Source organism: Schistocerca cancellata, chromosome 8 (genome assembly GCF_023864275.1).
Source record: "Schistocerca cancellata isolate TAMUIC-IGC-003103 chromosome 8, iqSchCanc2.1, whole genome shotgun sequence".
Lineage (NCBI taxonomy): Eukaryota > Metazoa > Arthropoda > Insecta > Orthoptera > Acrididae > Schistocerca > Schistocerca cancellata.
The window spans coordinates 559,882,684-559,903,067 of NC_064633.1; the positions used below are offsets into that span (position 1 = coordinate 559,882,684).

Consider the following 20,384-nt stretch of genomic DNA (forward strand, 5'->3'; position numbering starts at 1 on the left):
CAAGAGCAGAGAACTACACAGGATGTACAGTTAAGTAGAAGACAAGGACTAGCAGAATCAAGGCTCAAAAGTTGGGAGGCCCCTCCTAATTATAACAACCTACAAAGTGGGTCATACCTATGTGGAAGCCTTGCATTCAATGGCTGTTCAAATCATACATTCAGCATTTTTTATTTTAGTATGGTGATCAATATATCTGGCCGCATTTGCAAAAAGATCACCTGTTAAAGGGCACTAGCAAGGTATTTCCCTTGTGAGCGTAAAACATGCCAAACTGAAACACTTGTTATCTACTGCACACCCCATTTTACCTTCTTACTCCATGGGACTACAAGGAATTTCACACATAATCTTTTACTTACAATAGCAGCAGATCAGTTTTATCTGTCTGAAATTTTGTAATACGAGCCATGGTGAGCTTAAGATAAACTACTTTCAACCAGTTGCAGGCTTGTGTGATTGTAATCTGTTCTGTGTCAGGTTTGGTTCAGTTTGAGTCCTTAATGCATCACTAGTAAACATTATATGTTTTGGGCAATATTAGGAAAAGAGTAGTTTGCTATACAATGTAAAGATGGCTCACTGAGTTGCAGGCAAGCATAATGAAAACACTGTTACACATTATAGCTTTTGGATTTCCAGTCGGAACTGTGGGTGTAAGACATCAGGTGTGTGTGTGAGGTGTGCTTGCTTGTGTGTGTGCTTTCTTTGCTGAAGAAGGCTTTGGCCAAAAGGGTCATTCCATGTCAGATCAACACAGAAAAAGACCATTTTCTACCTCACCATCTCAGATTTACTTAAAATTTGGTACAGTGTACTGTTGGTATGGCACAGGTGTACTGTTGGTACAGAATTAAACATATGAACTTTTAGTGATTAATGTCACCTCATTTCTGAATTACAGAGCTGTAAAGTTATCATAAATGTGTGACAAAGCAAGCTGGGGTATTTTTACTTCCCCTCTGAATTACAGAGCTGTAAAGTTATCATAAATGTGTGACAAAGCAAGCTGGGGTATTTTTACTTCCCCTCTTGTTTTGCCATCTGCCTTCTTAACATTCATTTTTAATTAATTTAACATACATGAGTATAATCTGCATTTTCATAAAAGAGAAAGGTTGGCCCTCAGTTTTAAAGAATATAACACTGGGTCTAATTTTGTGCTTAGTTTTATGTATGTAATTGATTTTATAATTTATTTTGACTGTTACTAGTTAACATCTTTTGTTATAGGGTGAAATCAGTAATTGTTTCGTAACTTAAATTCTATTGTTAACCTATAAACAAATATAAATTCTGTACTAATTACAAACATTTGGATGAGGAACAACTAAATAGCATTCTTTAAGTATTTATTTGGCTCTATTCAAAAACATGTTAGCGAAGCCAGCCCTTAATTATTCCAAAGTAATTACCAGTTTTGTCCAAACTATTGTTTGCATAACCATATCCGTTAATTTCATCATTAAACAAATAATTCGGCCTAGCTCTTGTGCAAGAAGAAACTGTTAAAAAGAAACAATTTTTTGATATATGCAGTTAACTGAATGAGGTATGTTTTAATTGTAATGTCTGTAAATTAACCCTTTAGCAGTCTGCCGATTTGGAGTGGTGTGTGCTAAAAATGTCATGCGTATTTATACAGTTATGCTACATTCTATTTAAATTGCCATATATCAAACAGTATTCACTTTAAAAATATGAAAAAAATTACCACTTATCCATAAAAGTATGTAGAATATTATGGCTTACACAGATTATCATAATGTTTCAAATGAATTTGATTGTGATATAATATTATAAATTTGACTTTGATTCCATATATCCAACACTGTGCTTCAATTTAACAAGGATAACTACAGTCCATAGAATCTACACATATTTCTGAGTAAAATGACATGAGGGATATGAAATTTGTGTTATTATTTAGGAAGATAATAATTATTTATTTGAAGAGAACATTACAGAATTTCCATGTCAACAGTATGACTTAGCATTTGTGTTTAGGAAAACATTCACCATGCAACCCCTTATTGTATCTATTAAAAGTTCTTGACCTTCTTTTCCTTCCATCACTAGTACACACACAGCATCTTGACTCTCTTCTCTGGAAGTTTTCTCAAATCCGGAGAACCACGAGGATCATCAGTTGCATTTTTTTCTTGCAGCCATTCATCTGAGAAGGCTTCAATTACAGTATATACATATCTGGAAACAACTTTCCTTCCTTTATTATGCTCTTTGTATAATATGTAAGAGTTCAGCACCATTCCTGATATTATGTTAAAAGCTACCTTCTTCCAGTAATGAAGAATTCGCCTCTCATCCAAATATGCATACAGCATCATGTCGGCTGTGTCTATTCCACCCATATACTGGTGTATTATTTCTGGTTTTTTCACTGTTTTATTTTTATTTTGGACTTCAATGTCACCAGCACCAACTTTACTTGACAATAAGAGAACAGGGGTATGCTGGGATTTTTTTCTCTTGGCACGCACATGCTCCAATACCGGACCTAACTTACAATACATCTTTTCCTCAATTCCAAATTTCTTTCTAAATTGCTCTGGCAAATATTTCACGTTTTTTCTTACAGTGCCAGTAATGCATGTACCTAATTTATAAAGACTTTTTACAAGTGGTACCGACATGAAAAAGTTGTCCACAAAGATATGATGTTCCTTGTTCAAATAATTGCCCAAACGCAGTAACTTCTGGACAGCACAGTAACCTAAGCCATGTCTTGCAATCTCAGCCTTATCTCTTGGCTTTTGGCATCTCTGTAAGTATAAAACCAAGACAATAGTGTGTTAGAGAGTCACAGAGCATCCAGAATTTGATTCCCCAGCGATGGTGGTGGTTGTTCGGCAAATAATGTAACAGGGAAGTGTGTTAGTATGATCTATCAATGGCTGGTATCTGATACATGGGTCATAAACAGGATGGCCTGGTACTGGACATTTCTCACTATCCGCAAGATGAAAGACTTTCATAACATGCCTAAATCGGTGGGCAGAAAACATTTTACCAAACCATGGAAATGCCTATGACGGTTTTGTGCTCCAGTATGTGGGCCTTTTATTGAGTCCCATATTTATTAAGCAAGCAATAAAACCTCTTACCTCGGTACTTGTCACATTCTTCCATTTCTTATATGGTTTGGACAATGTAGCATGTTTAGTTATAAACTGTTTAGCTGAGCAATTTGTTTCAGTTACAATAAGCTGCAGCAACGTTGCAGTAAAAAACAGATTGAAATATTCTATCACAGTAGATCCTGCTGGCGGCATATGTTTTGGTCCTGGAAGCTCTTGAAATGGATGTGGTAATGGCTGTAGTGTTTCAGGTGCAATTACTTCAGTGTACTGTACATCTTCCATTTCGTCTTCACTTTCGTTCACAATATCGTCAAGTACATCACTGTCACTTTCTGAACTGTTGCTACTTTCGCTAAAACACTGTATCACTAGTACATTCTAAAAGTTCACAAATTTCTTCGTTGGTAAGTCCTCTGTTGTGGCTGGTGTAGTCGCATTTGTCACAAAAAGTGGAGAAAATAAACAAACTGTAAACTGTTAATGTGAAGAAAAACATACAGAAACAATGATAAATAACAGTACTGTGCTAAGACAAGAACGTAGAATGCAATAACAGAATGTAATCATGTACTGCGAAACAAGACATCAATAAATAAACAATGCAAAAGCGGAATAATCGAACGCTAATATTTCACCGAAACGATGCTCAATTGTTGATAGCTATCGACCTACACGTAGCTCGAGGCAAAGAGCATTTGTAATCAGCACGCCAACACCATCTAGCGTACAATTCTGTAAGCTAAACAAGATGAAGCAGAGTACTGATGAATTGGCACCCTGACAGTATTAGCATCAGTAGGATGTGACGATAGATCGTTACCTTGGCATTCAAAGGGTTAAACATCAAACAATGTGTAATTTCAGTACATTTTATTGTGGTGATATATAAGGGCCCAATTTCTGGTGCCGAGACAGTGAGTCCAGGGCCAATTTTCAGACAAGAAACCCATACTGGTTAGATCAACAACAATGCATCTGTGAAATAAGTGTAACACAATTAGGCCGTGTATTAAAACAATGACAACGTCTGTTCAATACATACTAGTTTACTCTGCAAGAACTGTGAATTGTGTGGTCAGGTTTATACTGCTCGTAGATGTTGTATTGGTATGTTGGCGTATGCCTGCAAACTATTAATAAGGCTTCTCGAAAGTTAACCAGTAGTGCACTGGCCATATTAACTGTGTATATTGGGGGGGTTGTGAAAAGTGAAAGTAAAAACTATGAAACACAACTGTGCAACTGTCAGATACATCATTTAAAGTAGTCAATGTTGAACTCCCCCCCCCTCCCCCCCATTTTTCAGCCAGTATAACAACGCAGTACATCGACACCAAGTACCATCAACAAAGAAACAAAGCAAGTAAACGTCACATATGGTGCCCTTGTGGGTGAGGAATATTGTATGTGGGCACAATAAACTTGGACTTGCAAACTTTGAATAAAGAACTCAAGAACAAACGAAGGAAGTGCAACAGCCAATCAGTGCATGGGTTTAGCTGTGCAGACGATGAATCAAGATGACAACTGCAGCAGCAGCAGCAGCAGGCAAGTGAATAAGAATAAGGTAATTTCACAGCAAAAGCTGTTTTATATTAAGCGATACATAATGAGTGCCTTAACGAACAAGACAGTGTGATGGGAGACAAGGGACAATGTGTGACTGGTTCTGTAGACAATAGTGGTTACAAATCAGACATGAATGTAACTTTGAATGATGGGGATGAAAGTCCTATTGCAGATGAAATGATAAAAGTGTTATCTTCAGTGTATGGATGAGGTGAGCGAAATGGACGAAAACAGTACTGAAGTGGATGAAATCGTTATGGCTAAGGAGGAGGAATCTGGTAGCAAAAGTCAGCAAGGGCAAAAGTTCATGGCAGATGGAAAAGTGGAAGTGATGTTAAGGCAAATTATGAGTAGTTTGAGTAATATAAGTGTGAAAGAAGACATTAGTAGTACGAAATAAGACATTAGTAGGGTGGAAAATAGTGTGAAAGAAAACTGATAGCATCAGAACTGACATAGTTAGCTTAAAGGATGAACTACAGAAAGAAATTAAAAAGGTGATTAAGGTACTCAGCTCTAATCTTTCAGAATTAAATAACAACGATGAGATGGTAGCTAAAGACTGTGATGAAAAGATAAAGAAAGTAGTACATAACACTAACGAGAAATTAACACTGATGTATAGTAAATGTGTAGAAGAGAGGAAGAAACGTTGTGATGATTACAGTAGGAAGGTGGAGACTTCGGAGAAACGTGTAAAGATGAAGTAAAAGCTGCCAGGAAATTTTGTGCTGAAAATAAGGTTAAACTGGAGAACCAAATGAGTCAGATTAAAAATAATTTTGAAACAGAGGTAGAAAGCAAGTGTGCAGTAGTGGTAAAGGAAAAACTGGAAAAAGTAAATAAAAATGTAGATTAAAATTGGCTGAAATAGAGAAAAAGATGGAAGAGGTACAAAATCTAAATCATAGAATATGTAGTGTCCCAAACAGTCCTTCATTTGTTAGTAGTAAGAAATTTAATAATTTTGAACCACATGGGGAGTTGCATCCAATGGATTTCATTATGAAATTTCATGATTTGCCAGAAACATGGAATGACAAGGAGAAAATGTCATTTGTGAGAGGTTTTTTTGAAAGGGAACACTTATGAATGGGCAGCTGAGGTAGCTATAGCTGTACTTCATGGCAAACCTTTGAGAAAGCATTTTTAGATGAATATTGGTCCAAAGATAAGTAGCAGAGAATTCTAAGTGAATTTTGGGGAGGAGAGAGATTTGATTCTAGGAAGGGTACCGTGAAAGGTTTCTGTCAGCTTTCGATAAACAAACTGAAATATTTGGAGAAAGAGCTAGGTAGAGAATCAATAATAATGGGTTTAGAAACTAAGTTGCCTCAGAAAATTAGCAAACTGCTTGTACCTGCCCGGTGTAACATTAGTGATCTTTTGAATTATGTTGATAAAGTGGAGAGGGTGAAGCCCTTAGTTGAAGATCGTAGGAAGAATTTTGATGACAATTATCAATGAGGGAGAGAATTTCACGTAAACAGGATGAACAGGACTAATTACAGTAGAAATTCAAGGAATGGTTGGGTGGAGGATAATCAGAATGGACACGGAAATTGTAGGAGAAATTCAAGTAAAAGAAATGGAGGAGATGATTTTAATTCTGGATCAAACCATTTAAACTAGATAATGCTCTAGTTTTGGCTTGCACTAGAGCAGGTAGTGATGATGAGCCACTTGTATATAAATGTGCTGTAATCACAGGTAAGGGTAATGTAAATTATAGTACTAAGACATGTGTAAATTCTAATTCTAGTGAGATGTTGAATGATGGTGTGGGTAGCAATGTTTATCCTGTAAAAAGAGAGGAGGAACTTATTATAATATGCATTGAAACAGACGTAAGACCTACAAGCAAGTAGGGGTTCGACATTCTGTGTTGGATTCATTATGTGGCAGTCAAACTCTTCTCCTATCCTATCTGTAGTTTATAAGTGAATATGAAACATTGTATCTTCTACTTTCATGTGATTTTGTACAGCAGGATACTTAAGTATAGAAATATTTTAGAAAAGGTTTCTCCAGTATTATCTATTTATGTTAGGTTAGTGATAAGTAAGGGAGTAAGAGGATGGAAGAAAGTAAATTGGTGTCACGGCTAACGAATTTCTGTCAAAGAGGTAAGGTAAACAGAAAATGAAAGGTGTCAGCATATGTGGAGGATAATTAACATCTGAAGTAATCAGCTCATGTGTGAAATTTGTATAATTTGGTGCATCATCATGGGCAATATGTAGTAAGAACCATCTTGAATATGTGGTCTTAACATTAATAGTGGTATAGTAGAAGTGTTTGTGTTCAGTGCAGTCAGTATATTGAGATAACTATCTACTGACAGAAGTGTGTCATGGTAGAGCCTTTTCTAGCAGCGAGGAATTACAACTTTAAACATAGTTGCCTGGAGTAATGTGTGGAAAGAATAAGCCATTGTTGTATGTATATCGCCTTTCAGGGTGGAATCTCAAGCAATTTGATGGAATACAATGAGATAATAGTTTTTTTAAGCGATAATTTTGTCTGATCAGTAATGAGAGATAAGTTTGCCTTAGCATAAGGATCTCTTACTGTGAGTGTTTTTCAGCATAATCAATTTGGCATTGGATAAGCCGAGCAGGTTTCCTGTCAGAAAGGTCACACTACACAGTAATTGACAGAAAATTATTGAGTAAAACAGAACTGAGATCTGTCATCATCAAAGAAAGCACTGTAGGCCATCTGCAATTCCTCATCTATATAAGCGATTTCGGAGAAAATCTGAGTAGCCCTCTTACATTATTTGCATATGGTGCTGCCATTTACCATCTAGTAAAGTCATCAGAAGACAAAACAATCTCAAGAAATCTAAACCTTATTGATAATTCTGTTGTTGCTGTTGTTGTTGTTGATGATGATGATAATCTGTGTTTTGCAAGAGTAAATGTTGGCTGATGTTTTTATGATGTTCAAATGTATATAAAAGCACAGTGACATATATGTTGTAGCCAGAGCAGTCATATCAAAATAATTACTTCTGTCAAACACTATGCTTCATATGTCATTCTTCCTCTGTGTGTTATGTGTGTGTACACTTGCATCTGTAGTCCACTCTACACTATCTTTTGTTTTGTATATGTACAAGGATGTAAAAGTGATCTTCATCTGCTGTACATCTCTTTTGCATTTCTTCATTTTCTACACGAAAAGTCATATTTAATATCACAAATGAGCTAATGCCAGAGCTAAGGAACAAAAACTATCTACATACGTACTCTGCAAACCACTGTGATGTCCATGCCAGAAGGTAGTGAGTATGGTATCACATGTCTTCCCATTACAGTCATGTCTGGAGTGCAGGAAGAATGCCTCTGTATACACTGAAAGTAGTCTAACCATGTCTACGGAAGTGGTAGGTATGGAGCTCAAGAATATCTCTAGATTTTTCGCTTAATTGCAAAAGTTAATTTTAGATATTCTTAAACAAGGTTACATATTATTACTTAATTGTGGGATTATCACCAAGAAGTTACCTAGTGAGATATAAGCAGTTTTATAGTGTCTCATGCATAATACAAACAATATTTTGAAGTGGAAGATCATGACTAAAATTCTATTACTTTGTTGCATAAAAATGAATAACCAAATTGCTTATTTTCACAGAAAGAGACATATGTAATACCTTGCGTGAGCCAGATACTGCAAAACTCAGTGCTGCCATATTCTCGAGATCACGAAGGGCGCCTGCCTCAAGAAGGGCAACAACCTCAACTGTGGGAACAGCATCAAGCACCCGAGACCCTGCACGATTTTCCTGGTCTGTCAGCTGCAGAGCTGATCCTGAAGCGATTCTCGAGGGAACTTGAGCATATGCTGCCTCCCCATTACCGCGCTTTAACAACACTGACAATGTCTCTGGCAGATAGAACTGCACATCAAGTACAAGCAGTGTTCCTTCACCAGGCTTTTGGAAATTAAGTTTCACACACTGTGATGGCTCTAAGTTCATATTTGCCGTTGGTACCTACAAAACAAACAGGAAGAATGTATATATAAGTTATAGCTTTGTTATTTTAAACATCATAATTTTCTAAATGACAAGATTTTCAGAAATTTGTAACATATACCTATGTCTTTTCCATACGGATGGTGGTCTAAAATTTAGATGGTGGATGAGTGTGTAAAAATGATACAGTTTTCTTGGATTAAGAGAAGCAAATAACTTTAAAGTCTCTTGATAAGGAATAGTGCAGGACTATGTTGTGAAAAGAATTAATGAAGTAGTGTCAAGTGCACATAGAAAGAATACAGGTGCATTTTGTGAAAATAATGAGACTATTTTTATGATAAGTGGTGTCTATATATTTATACATGTATGGACTTGTAAGAGAAAAGTAATAACTGCCATGTTACTCAGTGCAGGGAGTACAGACAGACACAGACATGCGGAGTACTTTTGAACACATTTCCTGAAAACTGCTTTGAGCAGATAGTTTGGCAGGAATGGTTAAACCTTGTAGCTAAACACAGGCTAGGACTTATCGACAACATCAGTATAGAGATGGGGATTAGTGATCATGATGTCATTATAGCAACTATGGTTATGAAAGTTAATAAATCAATCAAGAAAGCTAGAAGAGTGTTTTTTCTAGCCAGAGTAGATAAGCATTTGTTAGCATCTCACTCAGATAGTAAACTGACATCACTCAGATGGACACAGAAAAATTATGGACCAAGTTTAAGTAGATTGTAAATCATGGTCTGGAGAACTATGTACCTAGTAAGCGAATTAGGGACGGAAAAGACCTCCTATTGTTTAACAACAAAATTTGGGAAATGCTGATGAGGCAGAGGCTGTTGCACTCTCAGTTCAAAAGAGAACATGCAAATGATGGCAGGCGAAGTTTGTGGAGATTCATGCATTTTTGGAAAGATATATGTGTGAAGCATACCACAACTACCAGCATCACACCTTAGCAAAAGATTTGACATAGAATACAAACAAATTCTGGTCCTATGTAAAATTGCTAAGCAATTGCATTCCTCCCATCCAGCCACTTGTCGACCAGTCAATGTGGCAGCTGACGGTAGCAAAATAAGGGCTGAAGTTTTAAATTTCGCACTTAAGAAATCATTCACACACGAGAATCATACAAACATACCAGTGTTTGACCATCAGACAGACTTCTGTATAGATGACATAGTAGTAAGCATCCCTGTAGGAGAAACAACTGAAAGAGCTGAAAATAAATAAGTCACAATGTCTGGATGGAATCTCAATTTGGTTTTACAAAGAGTACTGTAGAAATTGGCCCCTTATCTACCTTGTATTTATTGTGAATCTCTCACCCAATGCATAGTTCCAAGCGACCGAAAAAAGTGCAGGTGACTCTTGTGTATGAGAAGAGCAAAAGAACCGTCTTGCAAAATTACAGACCAATATCCCTAACATTGGTTTGCTGCAGAATCCTTGAACATATTCTGAGTTTGAATATAATAAATCATCTTGAGACCGAAAAGCTTATGTCCACAAATCAGCTTGGTTTTGGGAAGAATTGTCCATGTGAAAATCAGCTTGATCTTTTCTCAGAGACAAGGGTCAGATATGACTGCTATTATTTAGTATAGACATAAATGATCTGGCAGACAGTATGAGCAGCCGGGGGTATTTGTTTGCTGACAATACTGTGGTGTTCAGGTAGATGTCAAAGTTGAGTCGCTGCAGGAAGGTACAAGAAGACTTAGACGAAATTTCTAGTCGGTGTGGTGAATGGCAGCTAGCTTTAAGTGCAGAAAAACGCAAGTTAATGCCGATGAGTAGGAAAAACAAACCTGCAATGTTCGGATACAACATAGGTAGTGTCCTACTTGACACCTTCATGTCATTTAAATATCTGGCTCTAACATTGCAAAGTGATATGAAATGGAACAAGCATGTAAGAATTGTTGTGGGGGGTGGGGGGGGGTGAATAGTCAATGTCAGTTTATTGAGAGAATTATGGGAAAGTATATAATTCACTTATATAAAATAAGAAGACAAGTCAGCAGAATATTTTATAGTACGGTGTAAATAGTACACTAAGGTGACAAATATCATGGGATACCTCCTAATATCATGTCGGATCACTTTTTGCCCAGCATAATGCAGCAACTCGACGTGGCATTGACACAAGTTGTTGGAAGTCCACTGCAGAAATATTGAGCCATGCTGATTCCATAGTCATCCATAATCGTGAAACTGTTGCCAGTGCAGGATTTTGTGCACAAACTGATATCTCGATCATATCCCATAAATGCATGATGGCATTCCTGCTGAGCGATGTGGGTGGCCAAACCATTATCTCAATTTGTCCAGAATGTTCTTCAAACCAAGAGAGAACAATCGTGGTCCGGTGACATAGTGTGTTGTCATCCATAAACATTCTGTTGTTGTTTGGGAACATAAAGTCCATGAATGACTGCAAATGGTCTCCAAGTAGCCGGACAGAACCATTTCCAGTCAATGATCAGTTCAGTTGGACCAGAGGACCCAGTCCATTCCGTATAAACACAGGCCACACCATTTGGAGCCACCACCAGCTCGCACAGTGCCTTGTTGACAACTTGGGTCCAAGGCTTTGTGTGATCTCCACCTCACTTGGGCCCTACCATCAATTCTTACCAATTAAAATTGGAACTCATCTGACCTGGCCATGGTTTTCCAGTCAATATGGACACCGGCCTAGGAGAGACACTGCAGGATATGTTCATCGAGTATCTCACATTGATTTCTGCAGTTATTTCATGCAAAGTTGCTTGTCTGTTAGTATTGACAACTCTACGCAAACACCACTGCTCTTTGTTGTCAAGTGAAGGCCATCGGCCACAGCACTGTCCATGGTGACAGATAAGAACTGAAATTTGGTATTCTCGACACACTGTTAACACTCTGGATCTCTGAATACTGAATTCTCTAATGATTTCTGAATTGGAATATCTCTTGCATCCAACTCCAGCTACGATTCTGCGTTCGAAGTCTGTTAATTCTTGTCGTGAAGCCATATCACTCCAGAAATCTTTTCATATAAATCGCCTGAGTATAAATGACAGTTCCACCGACGTACTTCCCTTTTATACATTGTGTATGTGATACTGCTGCCATCTGTACACATGCCGATCTCTATCCCATGGCTTTTGCCATTTAGTATAAGGATCTTATTATTGTGATAATCTGTATACTCAAATCCTTCATTTATAGGTCAGAAAAAAAGGTCAGCAAAATTTTTATAGTACGTTTCAAATAGTATACTAGTGGCTATTGATTACCACTTCATTTCTTTCTGTATACCTTTTCAATAGTTTTGTTGATTTTGTTTGTTTATTTTATCTGTTTCCTCCATTTTCACAATATTTGTGTGCAGTGTTTTTGTCTTGGGTCTGTGATTTCTGTCATTTCCAGCACACATCATTGTACCACTTATCCCCAGCTTCTCATTAGTAACAGTACTTTAGAACTAAGATTTTGGATGTTAATCTACTATTGCTTTCCCATACTGACTACATTTTATCTCTCTCCTCTCTTGAATTGCAGGGTTTTTCCTTCTTTCATTGATTTATCATCTTCCACCTAATCTTTCAGTTACCTCTCCTAAATCCTGTTTCTCTTCTTCTCTTGACATTCAACTTACTTAGTATGTTCTGGAAGTTAGTTTCATCTTTCTTTCTGTCTATCAATATTAGTCTGACTATTGCTGATATGGTATTTTGTAAATAGATATCCAGCTTGAGTTACTTACCTTACTTAGCAGGCGTTTCCATTGACCAGCAGTTGCCTGTTCTCAGCTGTCACAAATTTCTATCCTGCTAATCCTCTTCTGAATAACCACTCCTTTCCATGGCTTTGGCTATATTTTACCTTTTCCCCCCTTTACAAATGTCTGCTTGTGTCTGTGTATATGCGGATGGATGTGTGTGTGTGTGTGCGAGTGTATACCTGTCCTTTTTCCCCCTAAGGTAAATCTTTCCGCTCCCGGGATTGGAATGACTCCTTACCCTCTCCCTTAAAACCCACATCCTTTCGTCTTTCCCTCTCCTTCCCTCTTTCCTGACGAAGCAACCGTTTGTTGCGAAAGCTTGAATTTTGTGTGTATGTTTGTGTTTGTTTGTGTGTCTATCGACCTGCCAGCGCTTTTATATATAGATATATAAACACACACACACACACACACACACACACACACACACACACACACACATTCATTTCCAAAGTTGAAAACAGCGTTGAGAGGATGAAAATTTGTGACAATAGATGAGATAAAAGAAAATTCGCAGCTAGCACTTGATGCAATGCAGCAAGAGAGTACCAAGACTGCCCCCAGAAATGGCATTGCCAGAAATGGCATTGGGAGCAGCATATCAATTGTGAAGGAGAATATTTGGAAGGAAACCATGTACATAAGTAAAGGGTAAGTGTAGAAAATTTTGTGGACAAATTTCCAGAACTTTTTGAACAGTCCACGTACATCCAAACTTATTCTTCAATGCTATAAAATTCCTTTTCCACTAGATAGTCTTTTAGGTTCTTTCAAAATTTAGTGTCATGTACATTGTCGCACAGCTTTTTAGGCAAACTCCTTAGTAATATGATTCCTGACTACTGGGATCCTTTTTTGTGCATTCTCAGTCAGTGGCGTGTGCTTATATGTCATTCTCCCTTTGTGTGTTATGTGTGTGTACACAAGAATCTGTAGTCCACTCTACACTATCTTTTGTTTTATATATTTACAAGGATGTAAAAGCTAAAATGCCTAGTCTTTTGAAGGGGTTTCTAAATGTTTCAGAAGTCTTTCTTCTTAATATGATTATGATTGCTTTTTTTGTATTGTGAACACCCTTTTTTCCTTAAATGTTTGAGTTCCCAACACTATCACTCCATACTGCTCGTATGAGGAAGAGTCCATGGTACACTATGCACAGACGTTGTTTGTCTGCATACTGTGATAGCTGCCTCATTATGAGTATGGCAGAGATGAGTTTCTTATAGGCAGAATAAATATATTGTTTCCATTTAAGCTCATTATCCACAGTAATACCTCAGAATCTAGTAGATTCTACTTCTTCCAGTCACTGCCCTCAAAACCCGCCATCATGGTGGCTGATTTTGGTGTGTGTTTCCCTCCAACCACCACAGTGGCCGCTACACAGCTATCGGCGGAATGCGAAACACAGCCACTGTAATAAAGTAAAAAGTTTATGAAATGATAGTTATATATGGAGTGCGGGGAGAACGAATGCCTCTGTGCATGTTATAATTGCTCTAACTTAATCCTTACAATCCCTATGTAAGCGTTATGCTGGGGGTTGCAGTATATTCCTATAGGCATGTTTTAAAGCCAGTTCTTGAAACTTTGTTAGCAGATTTTCTTGAGATAGTTTACGTCTATCTTCAAGAGTACTCCAATGCATTTCCTTCAGTATCTCTGTCACACTTTCCCATGGAGCAAACAAACTTATGAACATTCATGCTGTCCTTCTCTTTATATGTTCAGTATCCCACATTAATCCTATTCGGTAAAGGTCCCATGCACTTGAGCAATATTCTAGAACTGGTTGTATGAGTGATTTGCAAGCAAACTACTTTGTAGACTGATTGCTTTTCCAGTATTTTACCAATAAACTGAAGACTACCAACTTATTTACCCACAACTGAGCCTATGCGATATTCCATTTCATATCCCTACAAAGTGTTACACTTAGGTATTTGTATGAGTTAGCTGATTCCAACAGTGACTCATTGATATTATAGTCATAAGCTACTATGTTTTTTCACTTTGTGAAGTGTACAGTTTTACATTTCTGAACAAGCAAATCACCATCTTTGCACAACTCTGAAAACTTATCAAGATCTTATCTCTCAGACAGTACTTCATCGTAGATAACTGCATCATCTGTCAAAAGTCTGAGGTTACTATTAACATTGTCTGTTAAGTCATTAATATACAGGGTGTTTCAAAAAGAATATATGTATTACAAAGTATTATTTTGTCCAAATTATCGATCGCTGCACCTCGGCTCAGCTATTGGAGAGACCATTACATAGTCTAGTTTATATTAATAGCCGCTAGAAAGTGGGCTAAAGATCTCAATGCACGATGGACACTCAAGCCTATTCTAACCCCCTGACCTGCAAGGGGCTGTCAGAAAATCCATAGGTAAAGAGATAGTTACAAAAGTTGAAAAAGACTATTTCTTAAACATCAGGAAACCAAAAGCGATCTGTCGGATAGTGGTTCGCAGTTTTTATCAAAAGTTTGCAAAGCCTTTGTCGATAAATCGGGAATCAAACATGTTCAAATATCTTTATATAATCCGTCATCAAACCCAGCTGAGAGGTATATGCACGAGATTGGTTGCTTACGTCGTACATATTGCAGTCATAAACATCCTGTATGTTACGACCCTGTACTAGAGTTTGTAGATGTCATGAACAGCTTGCAACACACTTCCACAGGATTTTCACCTTACGAAATTATGTTTCATCTAAAACCAGACATTATCACTAAACTCGTAGAATTCCCACCATTCACAATGATGACTATGTGTGAATGTGAAGCCACAGTCAAAGAAACCATGATAAAAGAGGAGGAAATTAGAAAAAGACGACATGATAGCAAGATCAAAGCAACCAAGCTGGAGATTATGTTTTAGTAAAATCACATAAGAAATAAAAAATGTTAACTTCTGAAATAAAGACATTCTTTGGTATCTACATGGACCCATTCGAGATTGTGGAGAATCCACACCCTAATGCATACAGGTTGGTGTATCCTAAATCCAGGAAAGTTCTCGGGCTAAGGAATAGTGTTTCACTGAAATTATATATAAAAAAAGGGGAAAGACTATTCCGAGAGAGTTAAAAGGTGACTCAACAAAAGTTTTTCACTGGAAATTATGAAATGTTGTGTTTAAAAATTGACTGATTTTATGATACAGTTTTGTGTCCTTGAAAATGTTTATTATTTCTTTTAAATGTATTTGCTGTATGAAGTGTTTGCAATGAATTTTCTTTGTGTATCATCATGTTAGTTCTTGATATTTCTATATATTTATGTAATTTGAATAATATTTGATAATGTGTGTAATTTTAGCTTGTGTAACATTCTCACACCACACTCGTTGAGACATCATTTAAAATATAAACCACTAATCAGCACTAAATCTGTCTCACAACAATTAACAGTTTTTTTAAAATATTTTTTAATCTTAAAGGCAGAGTCTTAATTACTACACACCAAAGTTGTTGAAATATCCAACTAAACAAGGAGGGAATCGTTTTACGTAATTAACATGAATTACTGTATATTTGTTTCTCAACCACTGCAAATCGTAGGTAGTAATATTTTTCTAATTTTGATATATACATATTATCCTAAAACTTCCAAACAACCATGATTCTACCCCTGCACTTTTACTGTGAATATGAACCCAGGCTGTAGCAGACTGACTGTAGCTTTACTTTTAGAAACAATTTAATTTTTTGTCTTTCCTTGGTGTAAGTGTTATAGTTTGCGATAAGACATTTTACATCCAATATGTTAATGCATTTGTATTACAAGTTTACTGAATTTATTTTTAGTTACAGGATCCTTTTTGGACCTGTCCATACCTGTGTAGTATTACTCTGACAGATCCTGTAAAACTCTCCCACTAGATAAACATTATCCCTATTAAGGGAGGTCAGCTAAGTGGAGATGGACAATGTGGGACATAACTGTGAGTAGCCTTAAAGTGGTCCACAAAAGAAAGTAAAACAAACCAATACTCAAAAGTTACAACCTTTCAACGATTCAATGTGAAGTGCTATGACATTATAGACTCATCTAAGTGAAAATCATAACAGGATTTCGGCCACTTGAGTTTTGGCCACAGTGGAGAGTAGTCGTTTTCAAGTTCTGACAATAAATACGTGCTTTTTTTAAACAAACCATGGAATCCTATGTCATGATTTCATCAGGCTAGTGATAATCAACATCTGCACCTTTCTTGCAGCCAGAGCAGCAGAGGAATCATCACCTATACAATAAGGAGTCACATGGTCCATTACAGGGATGTTATTGTCGTGTAACCATTCCGCCAAAGGCCGTGTATTATGAACAAGTGCTTGGTCGTGTTGAAAGATGCAATCGCCATCCCCAAATTGCTCTTCAACAGTGGGAAGCAAGAAGGTGCTAAAAACATCAATGCAGGTCTGTGCTGTGATAGTGCCATGCAAAACAACAAGGGGTGCAGGCCCCCTCCATGAAAAACACGACCACACCATAACACCACCACCTTTGAATTTTACTGTTGTCACTACACACACTGGTAGATGGTATTCACCGGGCATTCGCCATACCCACACCCTGCCATCGTTTCACCACATTGTGTACCATGATTCACCACACCACACAACGTTTTTCCACTGTTCAATCATCCAATATTTATGCTCCTTACACCAAGCGAGGCGTCATTTGGCATTTGCCGGCGTGATGTGTAGCTTATGAGCAGCCGCTCAACCATGAAATCCAAGTTTTCTCACCTCCCGCCTAACTGCCATAGTACTTGCTGTGGATTGTGATGCAGTTGGGAAGTTCTATGTGATGGTCTGGATAGATGTTTGCCTATTATACATTACAACCCTCTTCAACTGGCGGTGGTCTCTGTCGGTCATCAGACGAGGTTGGCCTGTATGCTTTTGTGCTGTACCTGTCCCTTCACGTTTCCACTTCACTATCACATCAGAAACAGTGGACCTAGGGATGTTTAGGAGTGTGAAAATCTCACATACAGACGTATGACACAAGTGACACCCAATCACATGATCATGTTCGAAGTCCGCGAGCTTCCCATTCTGCAATCTCATCATGTTTAATGACAACTGAGGTTGCTGATGTGGAGTACCTGGCATTAGGTGGCAGCACAATGCACCTAATATGAAAAACGTATGCTTTTCGGGGTGTATGAATAATTTTGATCATATAGTGTGTTCTTTTTGAAACACCCTGAATAACATGACCAACAAGGGTCCCAACACAGTTTCCTCGGTCACACCTGAAATTACTTCTAGATCTGACGATGACTCTCCATCCACGATAATATTCTGCGTCTCGCTTACCGAAAGGTCCACAATCCAGTCACCAATTTCACTTGATACCCCACATGATTGTACTTTTGACAATTACCTTAGGTGTGGCACTGAGTCCAATGCTTTTTGGAAATAAAGAAATACTGCAGCTACCTGACTGCCTTGATATGAAGCTTTCAGTATGTCATGTGAGAAAAGTGCGAGTTATTTTCATTTGATCGATGTTTCTGGAATTAATGCTGTTTGGCACTGAGGAGGTCATTTTGTTCATGATATCTTGTTACATATGAGCTCAGAATATGTTCTACGATTCTACAACAAACTGATGTCAAAGATGTTGGATGGTAGTTTTGTGTACCACTTCTACTAACCTTTCCAAAGACAGGTGTGATCTATCTTTTTCCGAGGACTGGGCACTGTTTTTTGTTTGAGGGATCTATGGAAGACAGGTGTGACCTATATTTTTCGAAGGACTGGGCACTGTTTTTTGTTTGAGGGATCTATGATATATTATGGTTAGAGGAGGGGCTAACTCAGCTGCTACTGTCAATTTTCATTCCCATTTCATTTGCTAGGGACTGAACACTAATTTTGGTGCATACATACGATCAGAATTTTTGGGGGTTTTGTGAAATATTATTTGACAATATTCTGTTATGGTAGTTATTGAAAGCATCACACACTGCTGTCTTAACAGCCAAACATATTTCATTCAGCACCTCTCTATCTATAGCTCTATGCTATGTTTTACACTTATTATACAGTAATATGTGTTTCTTTATAGTATATCATGGAGGTTCCCTGTCATTATGTACTGTTCTACTGGGTGCATATCTATCTGGTGAATTGTTAACTATTCTTTTAAACTTGAGCCGCAGTACATAGCTAAACATAGTCTCTAACCAGACACTGAAATAGCTGACCATATTGCCCTGTACAATCAAATTTTCAACACTAATGTAAATTTTGAACATAAATACCAACCAATAGAACACAAAAGTTTACCACAATTACATCATAAAAGAAATGTAGAATCAAATGTGTCAGTTATTAATTGCAAAAGCAGGCAAATTTTATATTTGTTGATTACAGTGCCATATACTATAAATGGAAAACAATGGTTCAAGTAAACTGTACATACTTTTTGACAGAGAATCCAAATATGGAACAAAAATGAGAGGTTCCGATTTAAAAACACAAAGTTGACCCCGCCCATGAAGGAGAGGTGGTTAGGAGTTGGCCAGCTGCAGCACAGACAGATGTCCTCTTTTCACCTAGAACATTTGTTTTGTTTTGTGTGATGTGGTGTGTTGTGTTGTGTTCGAGATATTTAGTTTCTCAACCTTTTACTCATTCCTCAGCTGATTCGGGCAGGTTACTCTCATGCTCCACCACAACCTACCCATTTTGGCAGGTTCAGTTTTCCCTCTTCGTCTCTTGCCAATGTCCAACACTCTAAGCCATATGTCGGAATGCTTTCAACCACAACACATCACACTATGTTCTTTGTTCATATGGATATGTGCAGACTTCAAAAGATACCATTTAATGGTGTGATACCTACCCAAGTTTGACTTATCATGTGGGATATGTCCACTTCCCATTGGCCGGTGTTATCAGTCACTAACTGATAACACTGGCCAAATACTTGAACACTTCCACATTTCTTATCCAGCCAAATTCAAAATTCAAATGCTCACCTTCCCCACTTCCATCAACAAGATATTCTGTTTTATCCATACTGACTGTTAGTTTCATTGTTTATAAGCACCTACTAACTTTCTCATCTGATACATGGCATCATCCTCATCCAGAGCCATAACTACTTGATTGTCAGCAAACAGTAAAGAGGGTCAAGGTTGGTGCCATACTGCCATATCTGAACATTTGATCTGTCTATTTCAGCAAGTAAGACCAACTTCTAAATACAACCTAAATAAGGTTGATGCCATAAAACATACTTGTTTTAACCTTACTTGTTTTAAAACTTTCTGACATCTTACCACCATACTTCATAACTGCCTCGCACTGGTGGTAGAAGTAAGTATCAAAAAGTTTCCACTCAAAGGCTCTAAAGTCCAGAATTGGTATTCCAATCAGGCAAAATCACAGCGGGCATTGAGGCTATCATCCCACTGATGCAACAGGTTGTAGATAAATTTTTGGTAAAACACCACATCCTGCTGAATGAAGAAGTTAGTAACTGCCTACTACACATCCTTGTCTGACAGGAAATGACTTTTCAAGGCCTTTTTTATGGACCGAAGGTGTGATAATTGCATGAGATAGATCAGGACTATAGGGTGGCTGCTCAAATGTCTCCCACTTGTCCATAATGGACAAGGCCGCCCTTGCAGACTGACCACGTCTTGGGTCAAACTGCAACCAGCACAGAACTTAAAAGCACCACTCCACAACAATGGTTTACAACATAATGCTGCCCCACACACATTCTTCACTCTACAATGGATGTCTACTGGTGTTCTTCCTGTGGCAGCCAAGAATGAATAACTGATTCTATTTGTATGAATTTGGTAATAATGTTGCCATCATTTGTGTTTCTACATTTACTGAATGCACGGCAGAAAGACGCGAATGCCACACTAACACCTTAACTACATGCCACTGCTTAA

The 20,384-nt window shown here is 37.6% G+C and overlaps 1 protein-coding gene across 11 annotated transcripts in view; it reads right to left on the reverse strand.

Moving 5' to 3' along the window:
• The window catches only part of LOC126095728 (anaphase-promoting complex subunit 4), a 135,818-nt gene that overhangs the window by 8,506 nt on the left and 106,928 nt on the right, over positions 1–20,384 (reverse strand). For 10 of the 11 annotated variants that reach the window (XM_049910496.1, XM_049910491.1, XM_049910495.1 and 7 more), the window contains one exon: positions 8,332–8,673. The exons of the other annotated variant lie outside the window; for it this stretch is intronic. In XM_049910496.1, coding sequence (XP_049766453.1) covers positions 8,332–8,673 — 342 coding nt within the window. The remainder of the gene's footprint in view (positions 1–8,331; positions 8,674–20,384) is intronic. 11 annotated transcript variants of the gene reach the window in all.